This window comes from Hoplias malabaricus, chromosome Y, assembly GCF_029633855.1.
Source record: "Hoplias malabaricus isolate fHopMal1 chromosome Y, fHopMal1.hap1, whole genome shotgun sequence".
In the NCBI taxonomy this organism is placed as follows: domain Eukaryota; kingdom Metazoa; phylum Chordata; class Actinopteri; order Characiformes; family Erythrinidae; genus Hoplias; species Hoplias malabaricus.
The window spans coordinates 20,709,366-20,734,147 of record NC_089820.1 but is presented as its reverse complement, the minus strand read 5'-3'; the positions used below and the strand labels follow the sequence as shown (position 1 = coordinate 20,734,147).

General features: G+C 38.7%; 1 protein-coding gene across 1 annotated transcript in view; it reads left to right on the top strand.

Annotated features, from left to right (window-relative positions):
- LOC136678233 (ras GTPase-activating-like protein IQGAP2) overlaps positions 1-24,782 on the top strand; it is a 66,495-nt gene that overhangs the window by 13,846 nt on the left and 27,867 nt on the right. The window contains exons 3-12 of the mRNA XM_066656200.1: positions 7,756-7,912; positions 9,024-9,101; positions 11,035-11,111; positions 17,196-17,263; positions 18,591-18,704; positions 18,855-19,033; positions 21,186-21,273; positions 21,747-21,910; positions 22,385-22,475; positions 24,269-24,429. Coding sequence (XP_066512297.1) covers positions 7,756-7,912; positions 9,024-9,101; positions 11,035-11,111; positions 17,196-17,263; positions 18,591-18,704; positions 18,855-19,033; positions 21,186-21,273; positions 21,747-21,910; positions 22,385-22,475; positions 24,269-24,429 — 1,177 coding nt within the window. The remainder of the gene's footprint in view (positions 1-7,755; positions 7,913-9,023; positions 9,102-11,034; positions 11,112-17,195; positions 17,264-18,590; positions 18,705-18,854; positions 19,034-21,185; positions 21,274-21,746; positions 21,911-22,384; positions 22,476-24,268; positions 24,430-24,782) is intronic.

The following is a 24,782-nucleotide window of genomic DNA, read 5'->3' as shown; positions in this document are numbered from 1 at the left end:
GGAGTTGTTGTATTACTGGTCAATGTCTTTGTTATGAGTCACAGATAAAGTCCTGAAAGGTTTTACCGAATGTTTCAATCTTGCAGCTCTATATTGTACAAGACAATCATTTTATGTCTGTGCTCTGAACATTTCCAGGCTCTGAACATGATGTAGCGATTACAGGAAATGAATTAATTAATGAAAATAAGACAATGGCGTAATGAGCTGAAATCCCATAAGCTACTTGTTGCTAAGCTGTTTATGAGGTAACCGTACACTGATTGTTTTTGGGCTCCCTGTAATTGATCAGAATCTTTTTTTTATGACACATGCAGTTGTTCAGTGTTCAAAATGTACTGATTATAGCTTCTATGTTATATAATTATATTATAATTCCTATTTTCTCATCAGCCATTATTACTTTGCTATTTCCGTCCTGAATATGTGTTTTTGGGGGAGTCCTAGCAATGTTCAGAACTAAAAAAAAAATACATGTCTAAACACTATAATGCGGTGGTGCAGCAGGGAGTGTCGCAGTCACACAGCTCCAGGGACCTGGAGGTTGTGGGTTCGAGTCTCGCTCCGGGTGACTGTCTGTGAGGAGTGTGGGGTGTTCTCTCTGTGTCTGCATGGGTTTCCACCGGGTGCTCCGGTTTCCTCCCACAGTCCAAAAACACACATTGGTAGGTGGACTGGCGACTCAAAAGTGTTCGTAGGTGTGAGTGAATGTGTGTGTGTGTGTCTGTGTTGCCCTGTGAAGGACTGGCGCCCCCTCCAGGGTGTATTCCCGCATTGCGCCCAATGATTCCAGATAGGCTCTGGACCCACCGCGACCCTGAACTGGATAAGCGCTTAGAGATAATGAATGAATGAATGAAGAAACTGGTAGGATATCACATGTAGTTCCAACTGAAAAACATTGTAGAATGACTGTTTAATGCAAAGGGTGGGTTGTTAACAGCACAGGGAGGGTTTTAAAAGTCCAAATATATCTTTCCTCTACTTCGCGGAAATTCGTTTTTTGCGAGTGGTCTTGGAACGCATCCTCCGCGAAAAATGAGGGATCACTTTATAATCACTGTATTCCAAGAAGTGTCCTTTTGGAAAGGTTGTGGAAGTAGCTTTATTAGTCTACATCAGTGACAGGGCTATTAGTTTCTGTTAGTTGCTCTGGATAAAAGCCTCTGCCAATGATGTCAATTAAAATTTCTTTTAAATATTTGATCTCATATTTTTGATATTTCCCATGCTCAGAATTTGTGTATTAAAATACACAAAAGAGTGAGAATTGTTTTGTCATGATGATAATAATAATAATAATATTATTAACATAAAATGGTACCACTTTCTAGGTTTCTTGCTTTTTTTTCAGCAGATCATTCGTCACGTGACAAACAAATACACACACTTTTTCCCACACCTTCTACCACCCCCGCTCCAGCGCTTTACCAAGGAGACTTTGTACCTGCTGACTTAAGTCAATAATACATGTTTACCCATGCATGCTTTTTAGATAGGGGTCCTTTTGGGAGAACTCTTTTTTTCCAATTACTGCCTGTGACGTTAAAGGCCTAAATGAGTTACTGGAGGCTGTAATGGCATGACGTTGATTCAGAACGTCTCAGTGCTGTTAGCTCGCTTCCCAGACAACTGTCAGTCTCTTATTTCACACTCACCTTCACTATAGCTTTTAAAAGCTATAAATTCTGAGTGAATAAATGAGACTAGAATAGTCTCAATATAAAGTGAATCTAATATATATTCACATATTTTATATTTTATGTTCATTCTTATTTCTGTAATGCTTCTTCCTGATCAGGGTCGCAGTATCATTATTCACAACGTAGGATCACACACTGGAGAGAGCCAGTCCATCACAGCACATCACAGAGCATCACACACTCACACACTTTCACCTGTGGACAGATTCACACAGACAATCCACCTAACAAACCAGAGCACCTGGAGGAAACCCCCACACACATGAGGAGAACTCACCACACCTTTGAGCTATGTGCCAGTGATATTACCTGTGTAATGTCCCCAATATATTTTACATTCTTAAATATCCTTTTTTTTTATATTTATTTAGTATCAAAAATATAAAAAAGCAATACTGGAAGCAGGTAGTGTCGCAGTCACACAGCTCCAGGGACCTAGAGGTTGTGGGTTCAAGTCCCACTCCAGATGAGTCTGTGAGGAGGTGTGTTCTCCCTGTGTCCACAGGTCTGGCGCGTTCCGGGTAGGCTCCGGACCCACTGCAACACTGAACTGGATAAGCGCTTACAGACAATGAATGAATTATTGAATGATCACTAAATGCGCATGAGTTAAATTGGGGAGAAAGCCTTTATATCCTTTACCTAAAAGCCTCTATTTGCCATGATTGACCTTCATTTGATATCAGTAACTGAAGTTGCCTGGGCTTTAATTCCTCTGAAAATATATTTAGTGTTTGGATTTCCCTTGCTCTGCTGAATTATTAAACATACTTTCCTCATGTAGCTCACATTATGTACTCTTCTGTGTACAGGTGACTGAAAAGACCTCAGTCAACACCACCATTGCTGAAAAAATGTGTGTGGCTAAGTTTGGTTCTTTATAACACAGCCAACAGAAAAATGTTTTTTCTATTCACATTTGGCCATTAATCCTAACTTAGGTTTATTATCAAATGGCCTCCAATAAGTATTCAGTTAGATTTGTGCTAAGTAAGATATAAGATAAGTTTTATTGAGAATAAATCAACTTTTAATTGGATAAAACCTGCCATGACATCAGTATTAGAGCTGCAACATGGGTGATGTTTTTATTATTATTATTATTATTATTATTATTATTATTATTATTTTATGGGATGATATCAAGATTTTAGTAAGAATATGGACGATGGTATTTTGAAACTTAAGATACTGGCAGTCTATGGTTACCTGCTCATCCATGTATTCATTCATTCATTATCTGTAAGCACTTATACAGTTCAGGGTCGCGGTGGGTCCAGAGCCTACCTGGAATCATTGGGCGCAAGGCGAGAATACACCCTGGAGGGGGGCACCCGTCCACTCACACCTACGGACACTTTTGAGTCGCCAATCCACCTACCAACGTGTGTTTTTGGACTGTGGAAGGAAACCGGAGCACCCGGAGGAAACCCACGCGGACACAGGGAGAACACGCCACACTCCTCACAGACAGTCACCCGGAGGAAACCCACGCGGACACAGGGAGAACACACCACACTCCTCACAGACAGTCACCCGGAGGAAACCCACGCGGACACAGAGAGAACACACCACACTCCTCAGACAGTCACCCGGGAATCGAATCCTCAACCCTCAGGCCCCAGGAGCTGTGTGGCTTTAGATTTAAAGTCTTTAGACATCAGAAATGAGCATTTAAAGGCATTCAGCCATGAAAGTATAAGTAAGGTCAGGTACCAATGTTGAATCATTTGCTCTGAATCACAGGGTGTGAAACACCCTAGGCTCTTTGCTAATTTCTCACTAGTTTGAAAGGAAATGAAATCATAAAGACATGTGGGTAGCGCATGGATAGGTCACTAGAAACTGAAACATTTGACCACAACTGTCTAAACTTTTACGACTGTAGCATACTGTAACACATTTTAGCACTCTTTAACTGTATTCATTTAATAAAGGTGAGTGTGCTGTGCACCTGTAATGTTCGTATGTGTCATGGCCCTTCTGAGCAATGTCAGGACACCTGTCATAGTGAAACAGATTTACAGAATTTGTGAGAGACATGGAACTGGAAATTAAAAACCTACACATTGCTTAATTCCATGTTGAAGGGTTCTCATTTCCCTAAAGAAGGAACAGTATTCATTAAAGGGAAAAGTCCAATTTTCCTGTTGTTCTGGATTGTGCTTATAGGATATGTCTATTTTTACCTCATTGTGCTTTGTGCATGCTATGATCACCTCAAACCACCGCTGGTGTTGGAAGTTGTGTAATCGACATGGCAGACAAGGCCACAACTTGCAACTGAAGACAAAGAGATGTTGTAAACACATTATTGCAAAAATCAAAAGATACTAATGGACAGAAGTGCAAACCTTTTAGATATTCCCGAACTGTAAAGGAAATTACCCAATACGCTAGTTCTGTTTCAGCACTGGCTGCTATTTGGGCAACCTTTATTGACCCCAACATATGATACACCCTTCTAATATGATTTGATTTTTTAATTTTATTATAATTATTTTATGTAAACAAGTAATCATTATACTGACACCTTTTGGCCTGGATGTATCATAGGTTGTGTTAAATATGGACACATTTGTTGTGAATGTGTAGCATTAACTCTTTTATTTGATGACTAAGAGTTGAATTAATAATAATAATAAAATAATAAACCCTTTAATAATGGTTTAAAATAATTTGTGAGGTTAAAACAAGTTCAGAATACTCTCTAAATATAAACTCATTGTGTTTCGGCAGTCCAAAATAAACCTGAAATGACTTGAATTACATAACAACTGTTAAGATAACAACCTCAATCTTGGTGAAATTCGTCAAACTACCATCCAAGATAAGACAGAGTAGAAAGACACAGTGTCTAGCTGATCAGATTGTGTTGACAGAGAGAGGGACTTGTGGGAGGAGGCTGGGGAATTGCTGATGCGTGCATGGGCAGCATGTTGTCTCAGCCATTGTTGATCCATCTGTGTTGTTTTTAATTAAACTACCCTTTTAAGTGGTATTGAAGGTCCACGGGATGTGGAAAGATCTGGAGATGCATGGACTACAGTATCAAAGGCTGAAAAATGTGTGTGATTGATGGATAAACTAAAAGATTAAAGCACTAAAAGCATAATTATATTTCTTAAACACATCTCTTAAATATAAGAATCCTGAATGTTGATTGACACAGAGAAGTGGGAAACATAGAGGCAGGGACCAGGGTCAAGGACTGGGTCAAGAACTGCATGGACGTGTATATACTTTATAGACCCAACATTATTATTATTATTATTATTAACATTCAGGAAAATTTGTTCCCTTTATTCGAAGCCCAGCCAAAGTACTGAGTGATTAGATCAGATATATTCAACAATGTTTTGGCAATGAATCCTTTGGACATTTGAACTTGGGTCTCATGAATCACAGTGAGTATCCTGTATCCACTGATGAAGGACTAGAGGATGACCGGTACAAACTGTACGGCAGCAGATGAATTAATGTGTCTGATCAATGGACAATGAGTGGACACAGTTTAAAATCGTGAGCAGCACTACTGTGTTTGTTCCACTCATATCAGAATCAGACTAACACACCACCACCACGTCAGTGTTGCAGGCCGCACTGAGAATGATCCACCAACTAAATCGTACCGGTTCTGTGGGGGTCCTGGCCAATGAAGAGCAGGGTTAACGGTGATAAGAAAGTATAGAGAAAAACAGTTGGACTACAGTCTGTAATTGTAGAACTCCAAAGTGCTCCTGTATGGTCAGTGGAGCTGATAAAAATGTACAAAGCACTTTTCTAAGTCACTTTGGATAAGAGCGTCTGCTAAATGCCATAAATGTAATGTAAATACTGTAAAAAAAAAAAACAACAACAAAAAAAAAATGGTAGGTACCAGTAGACTGAAAAAGAAGAAAAAAAGAATTGGATCTGAAGTGACTTCACATTTGTTTTAGTTTGTTTCACACTTTGTTTTAGTTACCAAAACCTGAGCAGTGAAGCCACTCACCTAATAATAGGTTTTAATTGTAGAACCTAAAAATCATTAACCATGGTTTGGCAGTGTTTCAGCACTGACATTGTAGCTGATACCTTAACTCTGCTCATTCTGTATGCAGCTTAGCTCAATGTGTGTTGCAATAGATCTGTTGTATGCCTTCCAATCTTAAATGCTGTCTTATCTTCACAAAAAAATGCTGATTTAAAACAAACAAACCAAAAAAAGACATGTACGTTATATATATTTTTTTCAAACTAGTCAACCGCCTAAAAGCCTTGCTCAATGTTTCAAGTGAGTACCACCAACCTCCGTAGACATGGTTTAAGCACAGATGCCTATAAATGTCTTGACCAAAAATGAGTGGAGTTGTCATTTCAATAGGTCAGGACAGCTCCAGTTCATGGGGCAATACGAGCACCCCTACGCAGGCATGACAAGAACTGTGCCAGTGTAGGTGCCCTGACAATGGAGCCTTGTCTTAGTAAGTCAGAGGTCACTCATTCATTTGGTTACGGGTTATTGGTCACCACAGAGGAAGGAAATTGCATTAGCCTGCACCATATCACCTACATTTTCAGGATTCAGTGATGAAACACAAGCTTGGAATGTATTATTGATAACACATAAACAATGAATGTTGGAAACAGCATGATTTATACTTTCTTGATTGAAAGCTTTGTGTTATTGTCTTGTTTACAGCTTGTTTAAAATTTTTTCAAATGAACAGTAATATGAGAAAAAAGATTGGGAGTGGGAAGATGTTTTAAAATAGGTCAGTAGTTTAAAATTCTATGTAGGAGCTTAAACTGTTGTAATTACAATTATAAATAAAAGTAGTAATTTTTACTGCAGTTGTAAACCTTTAAACATAAATGTCATTTATTTACAATGGAATTATTAGCTTTGGCAGTTGTACATGAACAATTGATTATTGCAATAAAAATGATAACTACCCATATAAATATCTTAATATGTAATTATGTACACACAGATTCACCCCCTTATTATTTCTCTTCAGCTCTTTTTATTTCAGTACATTTTTTTTCATGAATGTCCAGTGTGACTTTGCATATCTGTAAGTGTACTTTTTTTGTGTGTGTGTGTGATTCAAGGACAAAGAACTACAAGTTTCCTCTACCTATTAGCTCACTGCCAAAGCTGCCTGAGCAGGAAGGAAGTGTAAGCACGCTAATCATAGCAGACATCAAATAAAAGTCCTGTATTTTATGAAAACCTGCTCACTTTAGACACCTAGCGGTTTGGGAAAATCCTCTGTTCAAAGCTTACTTTTAACTGTTAACTGGACACTTTGGAAAAGCCAATATTGACCAGCTGGTTTGAGCACTGCCTAACCCTGTTTAGCCCATGTGTTTTCACAGCCAGAGCTGAAGGACAGTCCAAGGTTACATTTACTTTACAAGGTTACTGTGCTGAAAGTTACCCCCTCCCCCCACATTTGTGCTAGGAAGTGAGAAACTATAGCAAAAAAGGGGTTGTAATTTTTTGGTTTAGTGACACTGAGGAACTGAAATGCTGCTGTGTGTATTGTATGGGAAGTAATTGGTGTGTATTCAGCTTCCAGGTTCTATAACAGACCAGTGTCTCTAATCATTTTTATTATAACTTGAATTGTTCTTTTGACAAAGACTTGGCAAAGACCATCTCTTCATGTTCACGAAAGCTGAAATAATAAACAGCAAACTTTACCAAAAAAACGAGGATCCTCAGGAGTTTAACCACAGTTCACCATCAATATTTTATGAGCAGATCTCAGTCCTGCATTTTTGCTGCTCTCACAAGTTTTAAAATAGCATTACTTTGTACTATATGTAGCTTCTTGGAGAGCTTCTGATGCTACGCAGAGGACTATAACCCCTCAAATCTGTTATTCCTTTTGATGTCGTGCCTGCAAATTCTTTTGATTTCCCATTCTTGTTATAACTGCTGTCCTGGTGTCCAGCTTAAGACCACACCACGGATGGCTTTTTCCAGCTTTAGCCTGAGAAGGTTTATTACAGCTAGGTCTGAGATGAGCTGAAAATAAGCCTCTGATACTTTTGTTTTCAGGTGGATGGAGGCCTGCCTTGAGGAGGAACTTCCTTCCACCACACAGCTGGAAGAGGGCTTGCGGAATGGCGTCTACCTCGGCAAACTCGCCAAGTTCTTTGCTCCCAAAATGGTATCTGAGAAAAAAATCTATGACAGAGACCAGAGCCGGTACAAGGTACTGAAATGAGATTACAGATTCACAACCTTAAGATTAGATTAGAATTATACGTTTAAATATATGCATTGGTTCTGTAAAATGTCTTGATTTACACAAAATTCCCTCAAGGTTTCTTTAGTGTCCTGATATTTGTTTTGGTTCAGCACTGGCTCTAAAAACCTAATTAGCATTGTGCATGTTCAATTTAAGTAAACCCTTATGTGAATGCTCTGTGTGATAGGCTTTTTTTTAAGCAAATTTGTTTCTAAAGTTCTTACCAGAGGTTGGGTTTTTATGAACTTTGGTTTGTTTGTTTTCACATATGTTAATATGTGAGTATTATTGTATTACATTTTCAAAATAAAAGCAGTGTTACTGTGATTTTTGCAAAGCTTTGAGTTGTTGCCACAGTAACACACAGCCTTTCATGACTAATTAATGACAAGGCTAGTATAAAATGAAACTTACATTATCGCATAATCTACCCAATCAGCTGTGACATTTTTTCTTCAAATTACTTCAGTTTACATTATTTTGTTGAATGTCCAAAATGTCATTCAGAATGCACAGTGAACGTAATCTAGTACTAGAACAACTGATCATCTCATGGAACTGGCTTCACGCATTTCTTATTTCCCTCTCTCTCACTCACTCACTCACAAAATGCTCCACAAGGAGCAGCATTCATTTTCATTCTTTTTGTCTATGATGCTGTGTCCTGGTTATTTTTGGTTGTTGGAGAACATAAGTGCAGACTACTTTTAAGCTACATGACCCTGGTAGCTTAACTGCCAATAAAAAACAAACACTGTATATTGACACTTCCCAGCTTCCACTGCTTTTGCGGGAGGCATTGTGTCCGTAAAGCATCAGAGACATCCTCACTTCCTGAAAATCCCATTCTGATGAGCTGAGAAAAAAAAAGAGTTCCTTGTGTTTATTATGAAACTGTGATGTCTTGTCTTTAACCTCATTTGTGCTCATCCTCTGAAATGATAAATTAAACAGTAGAGGAGTCTAATTCACAGTAATTTACAGACAGACATGCTGCCAAATTAAGGTTTGAGAAATTGATTGAGGACTAATTGTGTGTTCTGTGTATTTTTTTTTTCTCTCTTGTGGTCCCCAGAGCAAAGGCTTACACTTCAGACACACAGACAACACAGTCCAGTGGCTCAGAGCTATGGAGTCTGTAGGTTTGCCAAAGGTGAGGTCTAATTCTGCCTGCTCACACAGACACACCTGCACTCAAGCACACACTTTCAGATACACACACACACACACATATACAAATAAATAAATAATTAATAATTAAACACCTATGTTTGTATGTATGTGTGTGTATACACACACAAGAGCAAGTGTCATGTACTCATACACACAGACAGGTAACAAATTAAAAGAGAAAGAAACAGTTTGCGTGACTTGTTTGTCCACCATGGAATGAAGAACAGCCTCATTATTTCTTGGCATAGCTTCTACAAGTCTCTGGAAATACACTGGAAAGATGGGACATCATTCTTCAAAAATAGTTGTTGTTTTGATGGTGTTAGAGAATGTTGTCTAACCTATCAATTCAAACTCTGCTGTTGGTGTTTGCCTGCCACCTCAGTAGTTATTTCCTTCGCCCATCTTGATCCACAGTTTGCAAAATCATTAACATCATTAAGGTGCGTCACAATATCTATCTTTTGTAGAGATAAGACTGCAGTTTATTAGACTTTCACCCAATGACTAAACACATGATCTGCCATTGTCTTTGTGGTGTTGGCTGGTCTTGAAGTGTGGGTGGGTGGAGCTTTACATAGCTATGCAAACAAAAACAGTAAAAAATAACATTTATTTCGTCTTTGGATCACAAACTAAAATTGAAGTGCCTGAAGTGAAAGACCCTTGTTATTGAAGTTGAACTGCTTCCTCACAGTCAGTATCAAAACAGCAGAATAATTACTTATGGAAGTGTTTTTTGTTCATTGTAATTACTTTTTGTTTGGTGAGCACCTTGCGCTTACTTGCACAGTTTGATTGAGTTTGCAGTATCTGGCTGGAACTATCCCTCAAGGGCAGGAAGGCTAAAGCAGCAGCCAGCTGTAAACTGAAACCCAGTGCAGTGTGCAGGCGAGCATGCAGACTCTTCCAGGTTCTGAGTTAAGGCTGAACAGTTTTTAAAAATATGTCTTTTGCACAATCTCTGACCAATAGTGCAACTTAGATTTGATTTGTTGTTATTTTCCGTAAATGGAGCCTGTCCAAACCTGTTTGTCTTGGTGAATGTGGTTGTGATGTCACTGCACAGTGTTTGGTTGCTTCTAAATGGTCTTACTCTCATTCAGGCAGTTACTGAGCTTTACTGAACTTTGACAGCCTTGGTATATGCTGTAATAAGGCAGTAATAAACATTGCAGTCATTGAATATTATGAATATTACACTATTGCAGAATGCAGTTGCATTATAAAAACAATTCATATTTCATCTCCACTATCAGTTATAATTGGGTTGGTGTTGGTCTTTTTCAGTTATAAAGATAAAAGAATATCTTTGTCAGTGGATGAAAGACAAAATGACTCACAGAGAAAAGGCTGGAGAAAAGGTGTCAATCACATTCTTAGACGTTTAGCGCCTGTGGAAGTTGTAACCATACTCCAGATTTGTGTCATAGCTTGCAACATAGTAGTGTAACAGTGATGATGGTATTTTCACTTTGTTAATGTGCCTCCTTGCTCTTTGTTTATACCGTTTGTATCTCCAAACAGTTCTGAGGATTTAATGATATTCTTTTGACAAAAGTTGAAAATGCCTTCTATCCAATCAGTATTTACTGTAATAGCTTTAAACAAAATTAGGAATGATTTTTCCTGTTCTTATAAAGTTATGAGTTTGTAAATAAAAGGTTTGGTTTTGACAGTGAGGATGTACAAGGAATACTAACAAATTTGCTTGATAAATAAAGAAATATGACTTTTACTTTCTAGTTTATATGAAAATCAAAGTGGGAAAGTAAGAAATGTAGGAGAGTTGTCCCCAAACTTTAGATGGATGGTTTTCATTTGCAAGATATTTATTTTATTTATTTATTTTAGGATGGGGCTCAGAAACTGCTGGAGAAAAGGAGAATGACTAATAAGGTTTTTTCTTTCAGATATTTTATCCCGAGACGACTGACGTGTATGATCGCAAGAACATGCCCAAGGTGATCTACTGCATACATGCACTCAGGTACTGTCCGAAGACCCTTCTTATCTCATAACTCAACCATGATTTAAATACTTACCAACATTTGTTCATCTATTCAGCTTTTCTAATTGCTACATGCACACCACTAACACTACATGTGGAGTAGTGCTGCACAATATATTTTTTATTTTATCATTATCATAGAATCAGACACCACAGAAAGATAGAATATGCAAATTAGCCTCCTAACCAAGCACATTTTTTTTTTTCATTTTTACCGTGTGCTGTGTGCCCCGCAACAGGATCAAAAGAATGTTTCTGGGGTGTTTTGATGAATCATATAGGGCCAGTCTCATGCATCAACTGACTGATAATATCAGCCAATATTGATGCTTCTAAGCTTTTTTGCTACTGAGGACAACACAGTAGTAATTAGCAGTTTTTTAGTTGTAGCTTGGACTCACATTGTCCACTAATACAAAGCCAAAATCTATAGCTACAGTTGCGCCTCCAACAAACTGATTTGATTAAACCGCCCAACACTGCCATAACTGCATAACAACACAACAAACTGCCCATAACAAGAATAAATATATGAAATGCAAAACAGAATTTAAGAAAAATAAAATTTTCAGAAGGGCGGCACAGTGGTGCAGCAGGTAGTGTCGCAGTCACACAGCTCCAGGGACCTGGAGGTTGTGGGTTTGATTCCCGTGCCGGGTGACTGTCTGTGAGGAGTTGGTGTGTTCTCCCTGTGTCTGCGTGGGTTTCCTCCGGGTGACTGTCTGTGAGGAGTGTGGTGTGTTCTCCCTGTGTCTGCGTGGGTTTCCTCCGGGTGACTGTCTGTGAGGAGTTTGGTGTGTTCTTCCTGTGTCTGCGTGGATTCTCACGCCGGGTGACTGTTTGGTGTGTTCTCCCTGTGTCTGCATGGGTTTCCTCCGGGTGCTCCAGTTTCCTCCCACAGTCCAAAAACACACATTGGTAGGTGGATTGGCGACTCAAAAGTGTCCGTAGGTGTGTCTGTGTTGTCCTGTGGAGGACTGGTGTCCCCTCCAGGGTGTATTCCTGCCTTGCGCCCAGTGATTCCAGGTAGGCTCTGGACCCACCGCGACCCTGAACTGGATAAGCATGTATGTATTCTGTTATTTATTTGAGTGAATAAGAGCCTTGATTGAGAAGTGACAGACCTTTTTTCAATAAAGTACTGTTTAAGGGTGCAGCGTGTAAAATTTGTGACATCTAGTTATGACATGGCATATAGCAACCTACTGAATAGGCCTCCCTCACCCCTCCCTTTCCAGGCAGCCATGTCAACATAAAATTGAGAAAGCAACTTCTGGAGCCGGTGTTTGGGTACAATTCTAAACTCTAAATATAAAATTAAATCAAATTCTGAATTTTCAAGAGATTTATATCGATAACGCATATTTATAAATCACAGATTAAATCAGTCGTAATTGTGCTCTGAATATTTGCAGTTAGTTATTTTCCCAGTTTGTTTGGCCTTACTGTCATTTACATGTGTGTGTAAACTTTATGCAAACTTTTTTATCAAAATAATACAGGCTAGCCTTTAACAGTGTTATGTTATTGATCTTTCCATGTATTGTAGGGAGCATGAGAGTAATGATAATAAGATGCAATATAAATGCAGAGCTCGTCTGTGCCATACAGTCATATTATGTGTTGATTATAATATTGACATGAGCTTGTGTGGTTTTTGGCTGTTTGCTTGTCTATAGAGCTGGTTGCCATGCCAACCTGAAGCCACAGACACGCTCAAGTTTGTGAGTGACGTTTTCAGTCACAAGTGTCCTGTGGTATATCTGCTCCTGAGCGACACCAGGGTACTTTTGCTCATTTCCTGTCACTGTATCCTGTCGCTTCCCGCTTTTTTTTTTTTCCACACCAGATGGCCTCTCAGAGACTATAAGAATCTATAGGACATTCAGATGTAAAATATCGTCCAGGCAGCAGTGTCCCGTTGTTTTCAAATATTTATTCAAGTGTATAACTGCGTATGCACCTGAGTATAAACTGGAGTTGGTTCATATGTGTTTACTTTAGCTGTGCTACTATATTGGTTGTTGTATTGTGTGTAATCAATGGGAATCTATTGTTATATAAAATTAAATATAATTTTAAGTGTCACTACATAAACTTAAGATCTGATATTTTTTTAAAAAGAACCATTTGCAATATGATTTCCTGTTATAAATAATATATTTAACATAAAATTTAGATGTTCTAAAGGAATGTTTAAAGGTGTAGCATTGCACAGATGTTTTCACTTTAATTCTGTTGGTTGACTGATGCAGATTTTGGAGTCGTTTGATGGCGTGTGCGTGCGGTTGTGATATAACGTCCCCAGCCCGGCAGGAAGTGCGGGTTTCTGTTTCTTTTTCTAGTGCACGTTTCACTCAAGACTGTGGTAGTGACCATAAAGCAAACAGTGCCTCTAGCGATTCAGAGAGCAAGTTTGGAGAATTATCACACATCCCTAACATGTTTTGGCTTAGTGTGTATGGCTGTGTTCAGTAGTATGTTGTTTTGTGGTAGGCAGTGAAATGGAGAGATACAGCCCTAAATTCAAAGACCACACTTCATTTATTTTATTTACAGTCAAAACATACTGAAGTTATTTGTTGTTCATCTTTATTTTAGATGTTATTTATTACGACATAATTCACTTGCAGAAGGAAAGGGGATGTCAAAGAAGGCAAAAGCATGGAAAATTAGTTTAAAACAAGCAAGTATCTGTCTTCAGTTTCTCAGTGGAAGCACTAAATGTGCAGTATCAGCCGCTGAGAAACTGATACTGAGAAAAGGAAATAGACAAAAAACATCAAACTAAGCTGCTGTTTTTGACAAAACAAATGCTGTCCACCCCAGAGCCCAGATATTGACATAATTTTACATATTGGGGATTACTTGAATCATGAGGAGAAGAAAATGTACATTAAAAGACAACTTGGGAAGTTTGGAAAGATTATCCCTGCAGGAAGCAGGAAGCTTGTGCAAAGGGGAAAGGTGGGCATCTTAGTTTTTTTTTTTTTTTTTTTGACCTTATTCTTTAAAGGAAAGAATTAAAATGAAAATAAAGTGGAGTTTCTAATTCAGTGTCCACAGAGAATTTTATTTTTATCTGTGAAAATAAAGGGAAAACTAATTGAATGGAAACCTCTGCTGATGATTGAGCACTGATAGGAATGTTTTCCATGTTTGGGTTAGTGTAGAGCTGGCCCTGTTTGTGGAGGTCAACCTGGAATGTCCTTCGTTCTATGTCCAGACGAGTGGAATTCACAAATACCTGTCAATGTGTTAAGCAACTGATAACAGGAAGGGCTCTCTGGCTGTAGTAAATATTTTATGATGCTTTTCCTGCTCTCTTTCTTTCTGTCTCTCTCTCTCTCTCTCCCTCTCGCTCGCTCGCTTGCTCCCTCTCTCCCTCACTCCCTCTCCCTCCCTCTCTCAGTCTGTGTGGGCTGCCTGATTTCCTCTCTCTCCCTCACACATGCGCTTCCTTCCTGACCCCTACGGTCAACCCTTAGTCTCTTAGTTGAGCTAAACAGCCTTGAGACGATAGCAAGAGAAAAGCCCTAAAAGAACCTCCTTTGCAGAGATTTTATTTTCACCTGTTCATTGAGGAATTGTTTGAAATTGTGTAAATGTGTGCACTGGTCTTGCTGGCCAAAAGACATATTGTAAAATGTTGTTGCCTTACCCAGTTACCTCCCCCATTTTACCGCAACCCCCCACTTGTTAGCTGGCCGCTAGAATTCCCCATCCACACAGTGCTATCAAACTGAGGGAGAACGCTAGAACATGTGAGACATGTAAAGCCAGACAGCACTTCATTCTGAGCTCACCGTTTTACAGTGTAATTGAAGACATCATCATGGGAAATGCCCATGATAATGCAGTCCCACCAACTAATCATCATTCATCACTCCACTCTATTTACACTAGTTTCTACAGCAATTCATGTTTCAAAGAAAACCTTAAATAATTCTTCAGTTATTTTGTAGCAACATGTATATGTATAAAGTTAATGGCAGTATGTTCTAGATTGAACATTAGATATTGAGCTTAACTGCTTGGAGAATTTCAACTTGAGAAAAATAGTATTATTATTATTATTAAACCTGTCTCCGGAAGTGCCCACAGTTTCTATGGAAGTACTGAGGCTGTAAACCAGTGAAATGCTGTAAAGCGGTTGTAAAGCTGCCAGAGGTTAAAAACACTGGCTTTCGGTCCACCTGAAGAAAGGAGAACAAAGTTGAGAAACCTCTTATTCTCATGCTGAGATCTTTTGTCTTTGAGTGGTCAAAGGTGAAGGAAGCATGCAAGCTTATCTCCCACACTCATCCAGGTACACACACGTAAACACACACACACACATACGCCCACAATACACAGGTACACAATACACTGAACATTTCAATAATTAATGACCTACTTATCCCCCATCAGCCAGTAGATTAAAGTTTAATGGAGTTTCCAGACACCTGTAACAGGCCTCCACAACTTTCATTCAGTTTAACTGCTGCATTAGACTGTGGTTCTGTAGAGAAGACTGGAGCTATCGCATACTGACCTCTAGTGTAAGGAAGCGAGGCATTACACTGTTGCAAACAGATGTTCCAATATGAGTGTCCCTGACACATATCTGAGTCATATCTTATCTATATTATCTATTACTCTAGCTGTGTTTCTGTAGATAATACAGCTGCCCACAACATACTTAAAGAACATTACAATGTAAAAAACAAAACAAAAAAAAAAACAAAAAAAAAAACACAAAATGTATCAATTTTTTGGCCAGAATGTTTTTCCACTTAAAAATATCCCTCAGTGAAATTATTCTTTATTCGTGTTTAACAGCAATAAAAAGAAAGAAATTAGTTAAACATTGACACTGCCGTTCTTAAATTACTTCTACACAATATGTTTTTAACCTTAAAACATAGGTTTCACACCATAGACATTTACAGTATTTATTATTCATTCATTCATTCATTATCTGTAACCCTTATCCAGTTCAGGGTCGTGGTGGGTCCAGAGCCTACCTGGAATCATTGGGCACAAGGCGGGAATACACCCTGGAGGGGGCCACTATTTATTAGCTTCTAAAAAAAATATAACAAGAATCTGCATTAGATCTAGTATTTGCAAGGCCATAATATCCAAAAAATGTGTGGATTAATCATGTACTGATAATGACATTGAGTCAGAATTTTGCTAATGCTTTTAAAAATATTTAAACATTTGTTTTTCTAATACAGGAAACCCATAGGTCTCTGTTACTTATTCATATTCATACATTCATACATACAGGAGTGCCAATGTTACAGCTTGATCAATGTCGTAGACAGGGTGAATAACAATAGATCAAGAGGCTAAAATCTGTGGGAAATCAGTTCAGAATCAACCACTTAGAAGTTGGTATTGAAATTAATGAATGAATAAATCAATCTACATCCAGAAAAAAACTAAACAAAAATAAAATCAAATACAAACTGTACCTTACAGAACAAATACAGTCCTAAGCATTCAGTGTTTAAAGAAAAAAACCTTAAGACATAGCAAAGCTTAAAGCATATTTGTGCAGACGTAGAAGGCCTGCTTAGACTTCATCTGAACACATCAATCCATCCATTCATTATCTGTAACCGCTTATCCAATTCAGGGTCATGGAGGGTCCAGAGCCTACCTGGAATCATTGGGCGCAAGGCGGGAATACACCCTGGAGGGGGCGCCAGTCCTTCACAGGGCAACACAGACACACACACATTCACTCACACACACGGACACTTTTGAGTCGCCAATCCACTTACCAACGTGTGTTTTTGGACTGTGGGAGGAAACCCACGCGGACTGATTTTTTTATGGAAAATCAATTCAAATGACCTGACACCACACACACACACACACACATACATACACACACACATACATATATATGGAAAGATAAACAAGACTTTAATTGAGAAATACTTCTCTTGATCGCTTTTGTGGAAGATAAAGTCTTGAGAAATATTTATGACTGCCATCATAATTCACTAATGATGTGACAAAAAGAATCATTTGATTTTTTTTTTTTCTCTTTGTTTTTTTTTTTTGCAGTTTGTATCTCTACAAATTGGGTATTGCTCCACAAATTCAAGACTTGTTGGGAAAAGTGGACTTCACAGGTATTTAAACAAGATTTCCCTCTCAATTTGAATTGTAAAGCATTGAAACATCTTCATTGTAAACTTGTGTAACAACAGTTCTGATTGATAACTTTTTCATTCATTCAATCTTGCATTAACGTTATGACGTCTCTTTACTATTCTTTACTGTTCATGCTGAAACTAATAGCTGTAAGCTGCCAAGATGATTTCTTCTATCAGTTCTGCACATGGCATTTGTTGTTAAAGATTGGATGTGGAAGCATGTGGAAGGTGTTCATAACCACAGCATAAAAACTGCTCCCACAAGTGGTGTAAATGACAACAACACATTCTCTGAAGACTCAGCAGGCAGAGCTTTGTATTTGATTAATGAGCTATAGCATGCAGTAGTGGCAGGTAATTACTAGCTGGGCTTGCATTAATTGTAATATAAAACATACCACAGGCAGTGATATAGTGTTTTCCCTCATCTCTCGTAACTACTCCATTGTCAACACACTTTAATGGAGTATAAACCTCCTAATCTCAGGCCATCATGAAAATGTCCCCATGTCAAGCCTTCATAATGTGCAGCAGAGAAAAACCAAACATGTAAACACATATTTCTTTGATAAAATGCATACAGGGGTTGGACAATGAAAGTGAAACACCTGGTTTTAGACCACAATAATTTATTAGTATGGTGTAGGGCCTCCTTTTGCGGCCAATACAGCGTCAGTTTGTCTTGGGAATGACATATACAAGTCCTGCACAGTGGTCAGAGGGATTTGAAGCCATTCTTCTTGCAGAATAGTGGCCAGGTCTCTACGTGATGCTGGTGGAGGAAAACGTTTCCTGACTCGCTCCTCCAAAACACCCCAAAGTGGCTCAATAATATTTAGATCTGGTGACTGTGCAGGCCATGGGAGATGTTCAACTTCACTTTCATGTTCATCAAACCAATCTTTCACCAGTCTTGCTGTGTGTATTGGGGCATTGTCGTCCTGATACACAGCACCGCCTTCAGGACACAATGTTTGAACCATTGGATGCACATGGTCTTACTGGTGCAATGTGCAATTAATGAAGATTGGCCACCAGGCTGCTCCAATTTAGCCATGAAACCTCCCACACTACAATGACAGGTGTTTCAGTTTCATTGTCTAACTCCTGTATATGATGTGATTTTCTTCAAAGTGCCAGCAATGATAATGAATGACCATATATATCACTAACACAAATGAAACTGAATGTAATTTCAATTTTAGTATCCTGTGCTTATGAAAGGCTTGGTCAAATAAATATGTGAAACATGTATTGTTTGAAATGAACCAAAATATTCAGATATAATATTCCCTCTCCCCAGAGGAGCAGATCAGTAACATGAGGAAAGAGCTGGAGAAATATGGTATACAGATGCCAGCCTTCAGCAAAATTGGTGGCATCTTGGCCAATGAACTGTCAGTGGATGAAGCTGCATGTGAGTAAAGTTTCTCAGAAACATGTGCTGAATGATTTGATTTCATTATCATAAAAATAATAGTACCTTAATAATTAAGGCATTAATAATGGAAGAAGTGAGTGCGTTTTCTCATTTCTGGCACCTATAATCTGTGTGTTTTTCTTATAGTGCATGCTGCTGTAATTGCCATTAATGAAGCTGTAGACAAAGGCCAGGCTGAGGGCACCTTGGCTGCTCTGCAGAATCCAAACGCCTTGCTGAGGAACACCAGTAAGGAGTTGGCCAATGATTACCAGGACACTTTGAGCCAGGCTAAGAGGAGAAAACAGGCCCTGGCCTCTGGACGAGTGAGTCACGTGATGCTTGTCTACATGTTGTACGTGGTGAAATTGACAAAGTGTCTAAACTTGTATACATGAGTAACAGTGGAAGAGTTTTACGCATTTCCTGTGTTTTCATTCTGTGCACCACAGCTGCTTATCATAACTGCAGGAAAACTCCTGCATGGAGGAAGTCATAAGTTGCTTTATTTAGTTCAGGCTGTAACATCACAGATGGCAGCACTTTATCCACTGGGAACCAGTTTATGACACATCGGCAACACTATTTTTAACAGATGGACAGGACTTTCCTGTGTGTTTAAAGTGTTTAATTTGAGCAAATAGTGCAGTACAATATGGACAAAATATTTCTTCTGCAGTTAAATTTCTACTAGAGCTGTCATACCAATAAAATAATTTATTGTGATTAATTGCTTTCTTATTTGTCATGATTCATGATCCATCGCATTGGTCATATTTGCTCGAATTGTCCTCACAAAAAAGACATTTCTTTGATGCTTATTATTATGCATTCATTAGTTTCAAGAATGGGGCGGCACGGTGGCGCAGCAGGTAGTGTTACAGTCACACAGCTCCAGGGACCTGGAGGTTGTGGGTTCAATTCCCACTCCGGGTGACTGTCTGTGAGGAGTTGGTGTGTTCTCCCCGTGTCCGCGTGGGTTTCCTCCGGGTGCTCCGGTTTCCTCCCACAGTCCAAAAACACACGTTGGTAGGTGGATTGGCGACTCAAACGTGACCGTAAGTGTGTGAGTGAATGTGTGTTGCCCTGTGAAGGACTGGCGCCCCCTCCAGGGTGTATTCCTGCCTTGTGACAGGTCTGGACCCACCGCGACCCTGAACTGGATAAGCGCTTACAGATAATGGATAGATGGATAGTTTGAAGAATTCAGCAACATTCATTTCCCAAAGTTTGGGCACAGCACTGATATCCAGTGAGAGCATCAGTGGCTGAATGTTGATGGCAATGAGTTTATATACTCTCAGCCCCCTTATGTGGGCTTTCACATTGGATACCACATCCCTTATATGAAACAGAATTGTATAATAGCATTGTATAACTTAGGCACGACTTTCCGAAATGTGTTATATCACCATTCGATTGTTTGTAATACCTTAATAAAGTTTATGTTTCTGTAGTTCACTAGTGCATCAGTGAATCAGTTAAATGCGGAGTCAAATTTCACCCTTCCGTGGCAGTTAACACTCACACAATTACAGAGGGTTGACTGTAGTAGATGTAATCGGTTCCTGTAGCCTCTCATTATCACTCACACAGCTTATGGATCCTTGTACAATGGAGAGTCCTTTTGTTGGTTTGCTGCTTGCTTATTTATTCAGAGATTACCACAATTATTCTCCTTTAGATGTCAGAAGTATTGCTTTAAGAGCCGTTTAATATGCTATTAAAATGTTAATAGTGACAGCCCTAATTGTCATATTATTTATACACCAATATTTTAACCAATGCGTTCATGAATATTTCTTTTATTAAAAATCTTTTTTATTCCTAACTCTTTCCTAACATTTTAATGTTTTGTTTTTGTTTTTGCTGCAGTAGCTAAAATATGAACTAGGTAATTAAAATAATTCCCATACTCCCTCACAAGACCCAAGGGCAGATCACTGGAAACTGCACAGCTGCATACAACACAACAGAAATTGAATCTCTGATCTTTGTGTGCAGGGGCTAAGCAATAATGCACACAGAAAGAATTATTCATGGTTGCACCACACTGAGAATTACTAGAGAACCTGTGTATATGTTGCAAAAAAGGCAAGCAAAGCAGATTTACCCAAAGGTATGTACAAAGCAGTTCATTTAGGTTTACACTTCTCCCCAGAGCCTCCCACAAGGTCAAGCATCCCAGCATCTGCAAAATCAGCAAGATATAGACCTAGAAATAACACAGCCCCCTCTCAAAAGCTTTGTCCCATTTTATTTTGACTTTGCTAACTTGAGTAGAACATATCCTGATTAGCGGGATGCAGCTTACAGCTGACATTAGGCAAAATGTCCTTTATGTCCACAAGTGTGAAAGTACTTGAAAGTATGTGAACGCATTATGAACTGCAAGATGAACAATTGTATTGTTATTAAGTTCTTAAAGTTCTTTTGGCCTGCCAATTTTCATTTACCTCTGTGTCTGTGTGTGTCCAGAGGTCTTCCATTGCAAGTGAAGAGAGAGATGTGTATGAAGAGTTACTGACCCAGCAGGAGATCCAGGGCTGTGTGGATGTGGTCAACAGTGAGTGAGGAATCTTGGCAAACTGTTCCAATATTGCTTTGGCACAATTCTGTTCTGGTGTACTAACTTTTTGACACCAAGCTACAGGTTTAAATAAGACTCAGTGTAATTATAGACCCGACAACATCTGTTGTGTAACATCTGTTTATGTAAATGTCTATGAGACACTTTCTCTGCCTTGTGAACTTACTAAATACCGTTGTCTCACTCAAAGGTCAGAAAATTGTAGTGTGAAATAAACTAACATCAGCATATTGTTCACAATAATTACACCATAATAGTGACGCCACATCAACATGTTTTTTGTACTTACCTTGTTAGATCTGACCCAGAGTTTCCAGAGATTTCTTCAAAAAATCAACTAAGAATTTCATGTTAAATACCAAACTTGCATTCTTTTATGTCTGGAAACATAATATATTACTCTGTATTGACAATAATGATATATAGTGCTATCGTCTTTCTCTCTACAGCACTTATAGCCACACAGAAAGTGAACCAGGCCCTTGATGACCAGGATAAAATTGCTCTCTTGTCTGGACTAAGGTTACCAGCTCTGGGCATTGTGGGAGTCTTAGATGCCAACTCTCAGTGGTACCTGGAACATTTCACTTCGTACAGGGAAAACAAAGCTAAGGTGGGTTTGCTGAGCAGAGGAAAGTAGTGAAACTCAGTGCCCTCTACATCCATACCCAAATATAGCACAAGTAATTATTCACTTCCAAGGTATTATACACCAAACTCAACTTAACCTTTCACACCAAAACTATAAAGCCTGGGTTTCCCAAAGCCTCTGTTCTATTAAAATATTTATTAAGTGTTGGAGTGAGTATTATATTAAATATTCTTTCCCTGTTGATATGGTCTTAACCAGATGCAACTCTTATTTTGTCGTTTCGGTCTTGGCAACAGCACAAACACGTATGTTTGGTCAGTGAAATTGTGTAATCTGTTTAGTCTGAAAAAGTTATGATCATGTACATTCAAGTATATTAATGTCTGATTAAACTGCACAGATAAATTTATACTAAATATGATTAGTAATCACATCAGTACAGCATTTGGTTTGTCACTCTCAGGAGCGTGTTAAAATGGCTGTCTCTGTCTGCAGGATGTTGGCCTTGCATCAGCTCTGTTGGAGAAGGACGAGATTCAGAGAGTCGTCAGCTCTTGCAATGACTTTGCTGAAGCAGAGAAACGAAGTATTTACCTTAAACACTCTCACAATAAAGAAAAATCAAAGATGATCTCTGTAACTGCAATAGAAAAAGAGGAACGAGAAAAGACAAAGGAGCTACTTGAAATCTCTTGCTGCTCACACATGGAGTACCAGTCAACAGTTTGGACACATCTTCTCATTAGTCGTTGGTGGAACAGGGCTATTCACTGTATACAACTGTGTACCAGCCCCTACCTCTACACAACCCAAGTTATGGTCTCAAACACATTAAGAAAGCTTGATGAGGCCACAGCTGTTCACTGAAAACCATTCCAGGTTACGACCTCATGAAGCTGATTGAGAGAAAGCAGAGAGTGTGCAAAGCAAAAGGGAGCTACTTTGAAGAATCTAAACAAATTCTAAACAAATTCTGGTTTGTTTAACAATTTTTTTTGTTTACTGCATAATCCATGTGTTGCTTCATAGGTTTAATGTCTTCCATATTCATTTACAATGTAGAAAATAATAAAAAGTATAGAAAAACCATTGAATGAGAAGATGTCCAAACTTTTGACTGGTACTGTACATTCACAATTTGTGGAAAATACCCCAAAACAAAGGAAACTCTCCCTGAGTGGGCGTGTCCAAACATTTGACTAGTACTGTATCTCCTAAAGGAAAAAGATTCTAATGTGTTTCACTGTGTGTTTTTAGTGATCTGCTTTTGAGAAATGCTTAGCCTGTATCTGTTTATCCTCTCTGAACAGAGGAATGTTCTGTGTGAAGAAGAATGTGGAAAATAAATCTTAATATAAATTAAATGCTCAAAAATTGCAGGTGAACACATGTCTATGTGTAATGAGGCGTTGCATAGCAAAGCAATAGAAACAAGAACTGGCAAACATGAAACTGGAGCCTGCTATTTTACCACAATTAACATTTCTGTTACTTTTGATGTTTATTGCTTATTTCATGCTGTTGATCTTATTGTAAATTTTAACATTGTTAAAGACAATATTTAAGAATAGTATAAAATTAATTAAGGGTGGCAGGTAGTGTCACACAGCTCCAGGGACCTGGAGGTTGTGGGTTCGAGTCCCGCTCCAGGTGACTGTCTGTGAGGAGTGTGGTGTGTTCTCCCTGTGTCTGCGTGGGTTTCCTCCGGATGACTGTCTGTGAGGAGTGTGGTGTGTTCACCCTGTGTCTGTGTGGGTTTCCTCCGGGTGACTGTCTGTGAGGAGTGTGGTGTGTTCTCCCTGTGTCTGCGTGGGTTTCCTCCAGGTGCTCCGGTTTCCTCCCACAGTCCAAAAACACACATTGGTAGGTGGATTGGCGACTCTAAAGTGTCCGTAGGTGTGAGTGAGAGTGAATGTGTGTGCGTGTTTGTCGCCCTGTGAAGGACTTGCGCCCCCTCCAGGGTGTGTTTCTGACTTGCACCCAGTGATTACGGGTAGGCTTCAGACTCACCGTGAACCTGACCTGGACAGGCAGTTACAGACAATTCAAGAATGAATTCATTAATAAAAATAATGAATAACTGCGTTATATAATTAATAATAAAGCAAAATGTCAAATTATCTTTTAGGTAAATGGTTCTTCGTATGTACAATACATGCCTGAATATATCCACAAACTCGGCCATATATTTTACCACTGAAAACATTAAGCCTGCTACTAGTAAATATCTGATCTTGTTTTCCTTCCACTGATACTTAAGGTGGTAAAGGTGAATATGATATCTTAAAAAGAAGAAAATTTAAAATGTTAAAATGTTGACAGAATACTGAACTGATTGTGATCCATCATTAATTAATGCAATGTGTGTCATTAACACAGAGGCAGATGCTGTGGATGCTATCAATGCTGCAATACGTCGTGGTGTGCCAGAAGAAACCGTAGATGAGCTCCTGAATCCTGAGGCCCAGCTGCCCATCGTCTACCCCAACGCTGCCAATCTGTACCAGTCTGAACTCTTCAGCCTTCAGAACGGCTCTCAGGTCAGCTCTAAGAATCACAGCTGGTCAGATATCTTAAGTCAAAATTTTAAACAAAAATAAAATCATGAGGATGGAATGGATGAAAGAACAGATACAATAATGAATATATTAACTAAGCACTAGGGCTGGACAATAATTCCATATCAGTATATACCACACCATAAATTGTTTCAGTAACAATTATATGATTTATATGATTTTTAAACACATTTAAAAAAAAAATTAATATTCTTTATTTACAGCATCTGTCACAGATTGACGTTCGTTATAGGGCACATCTGTTGGTTAATTGCACTCAATTTTAAAGTCTGTTTAAAAATATTAATATCGACAAAGCCAAGAGATTTATGCTT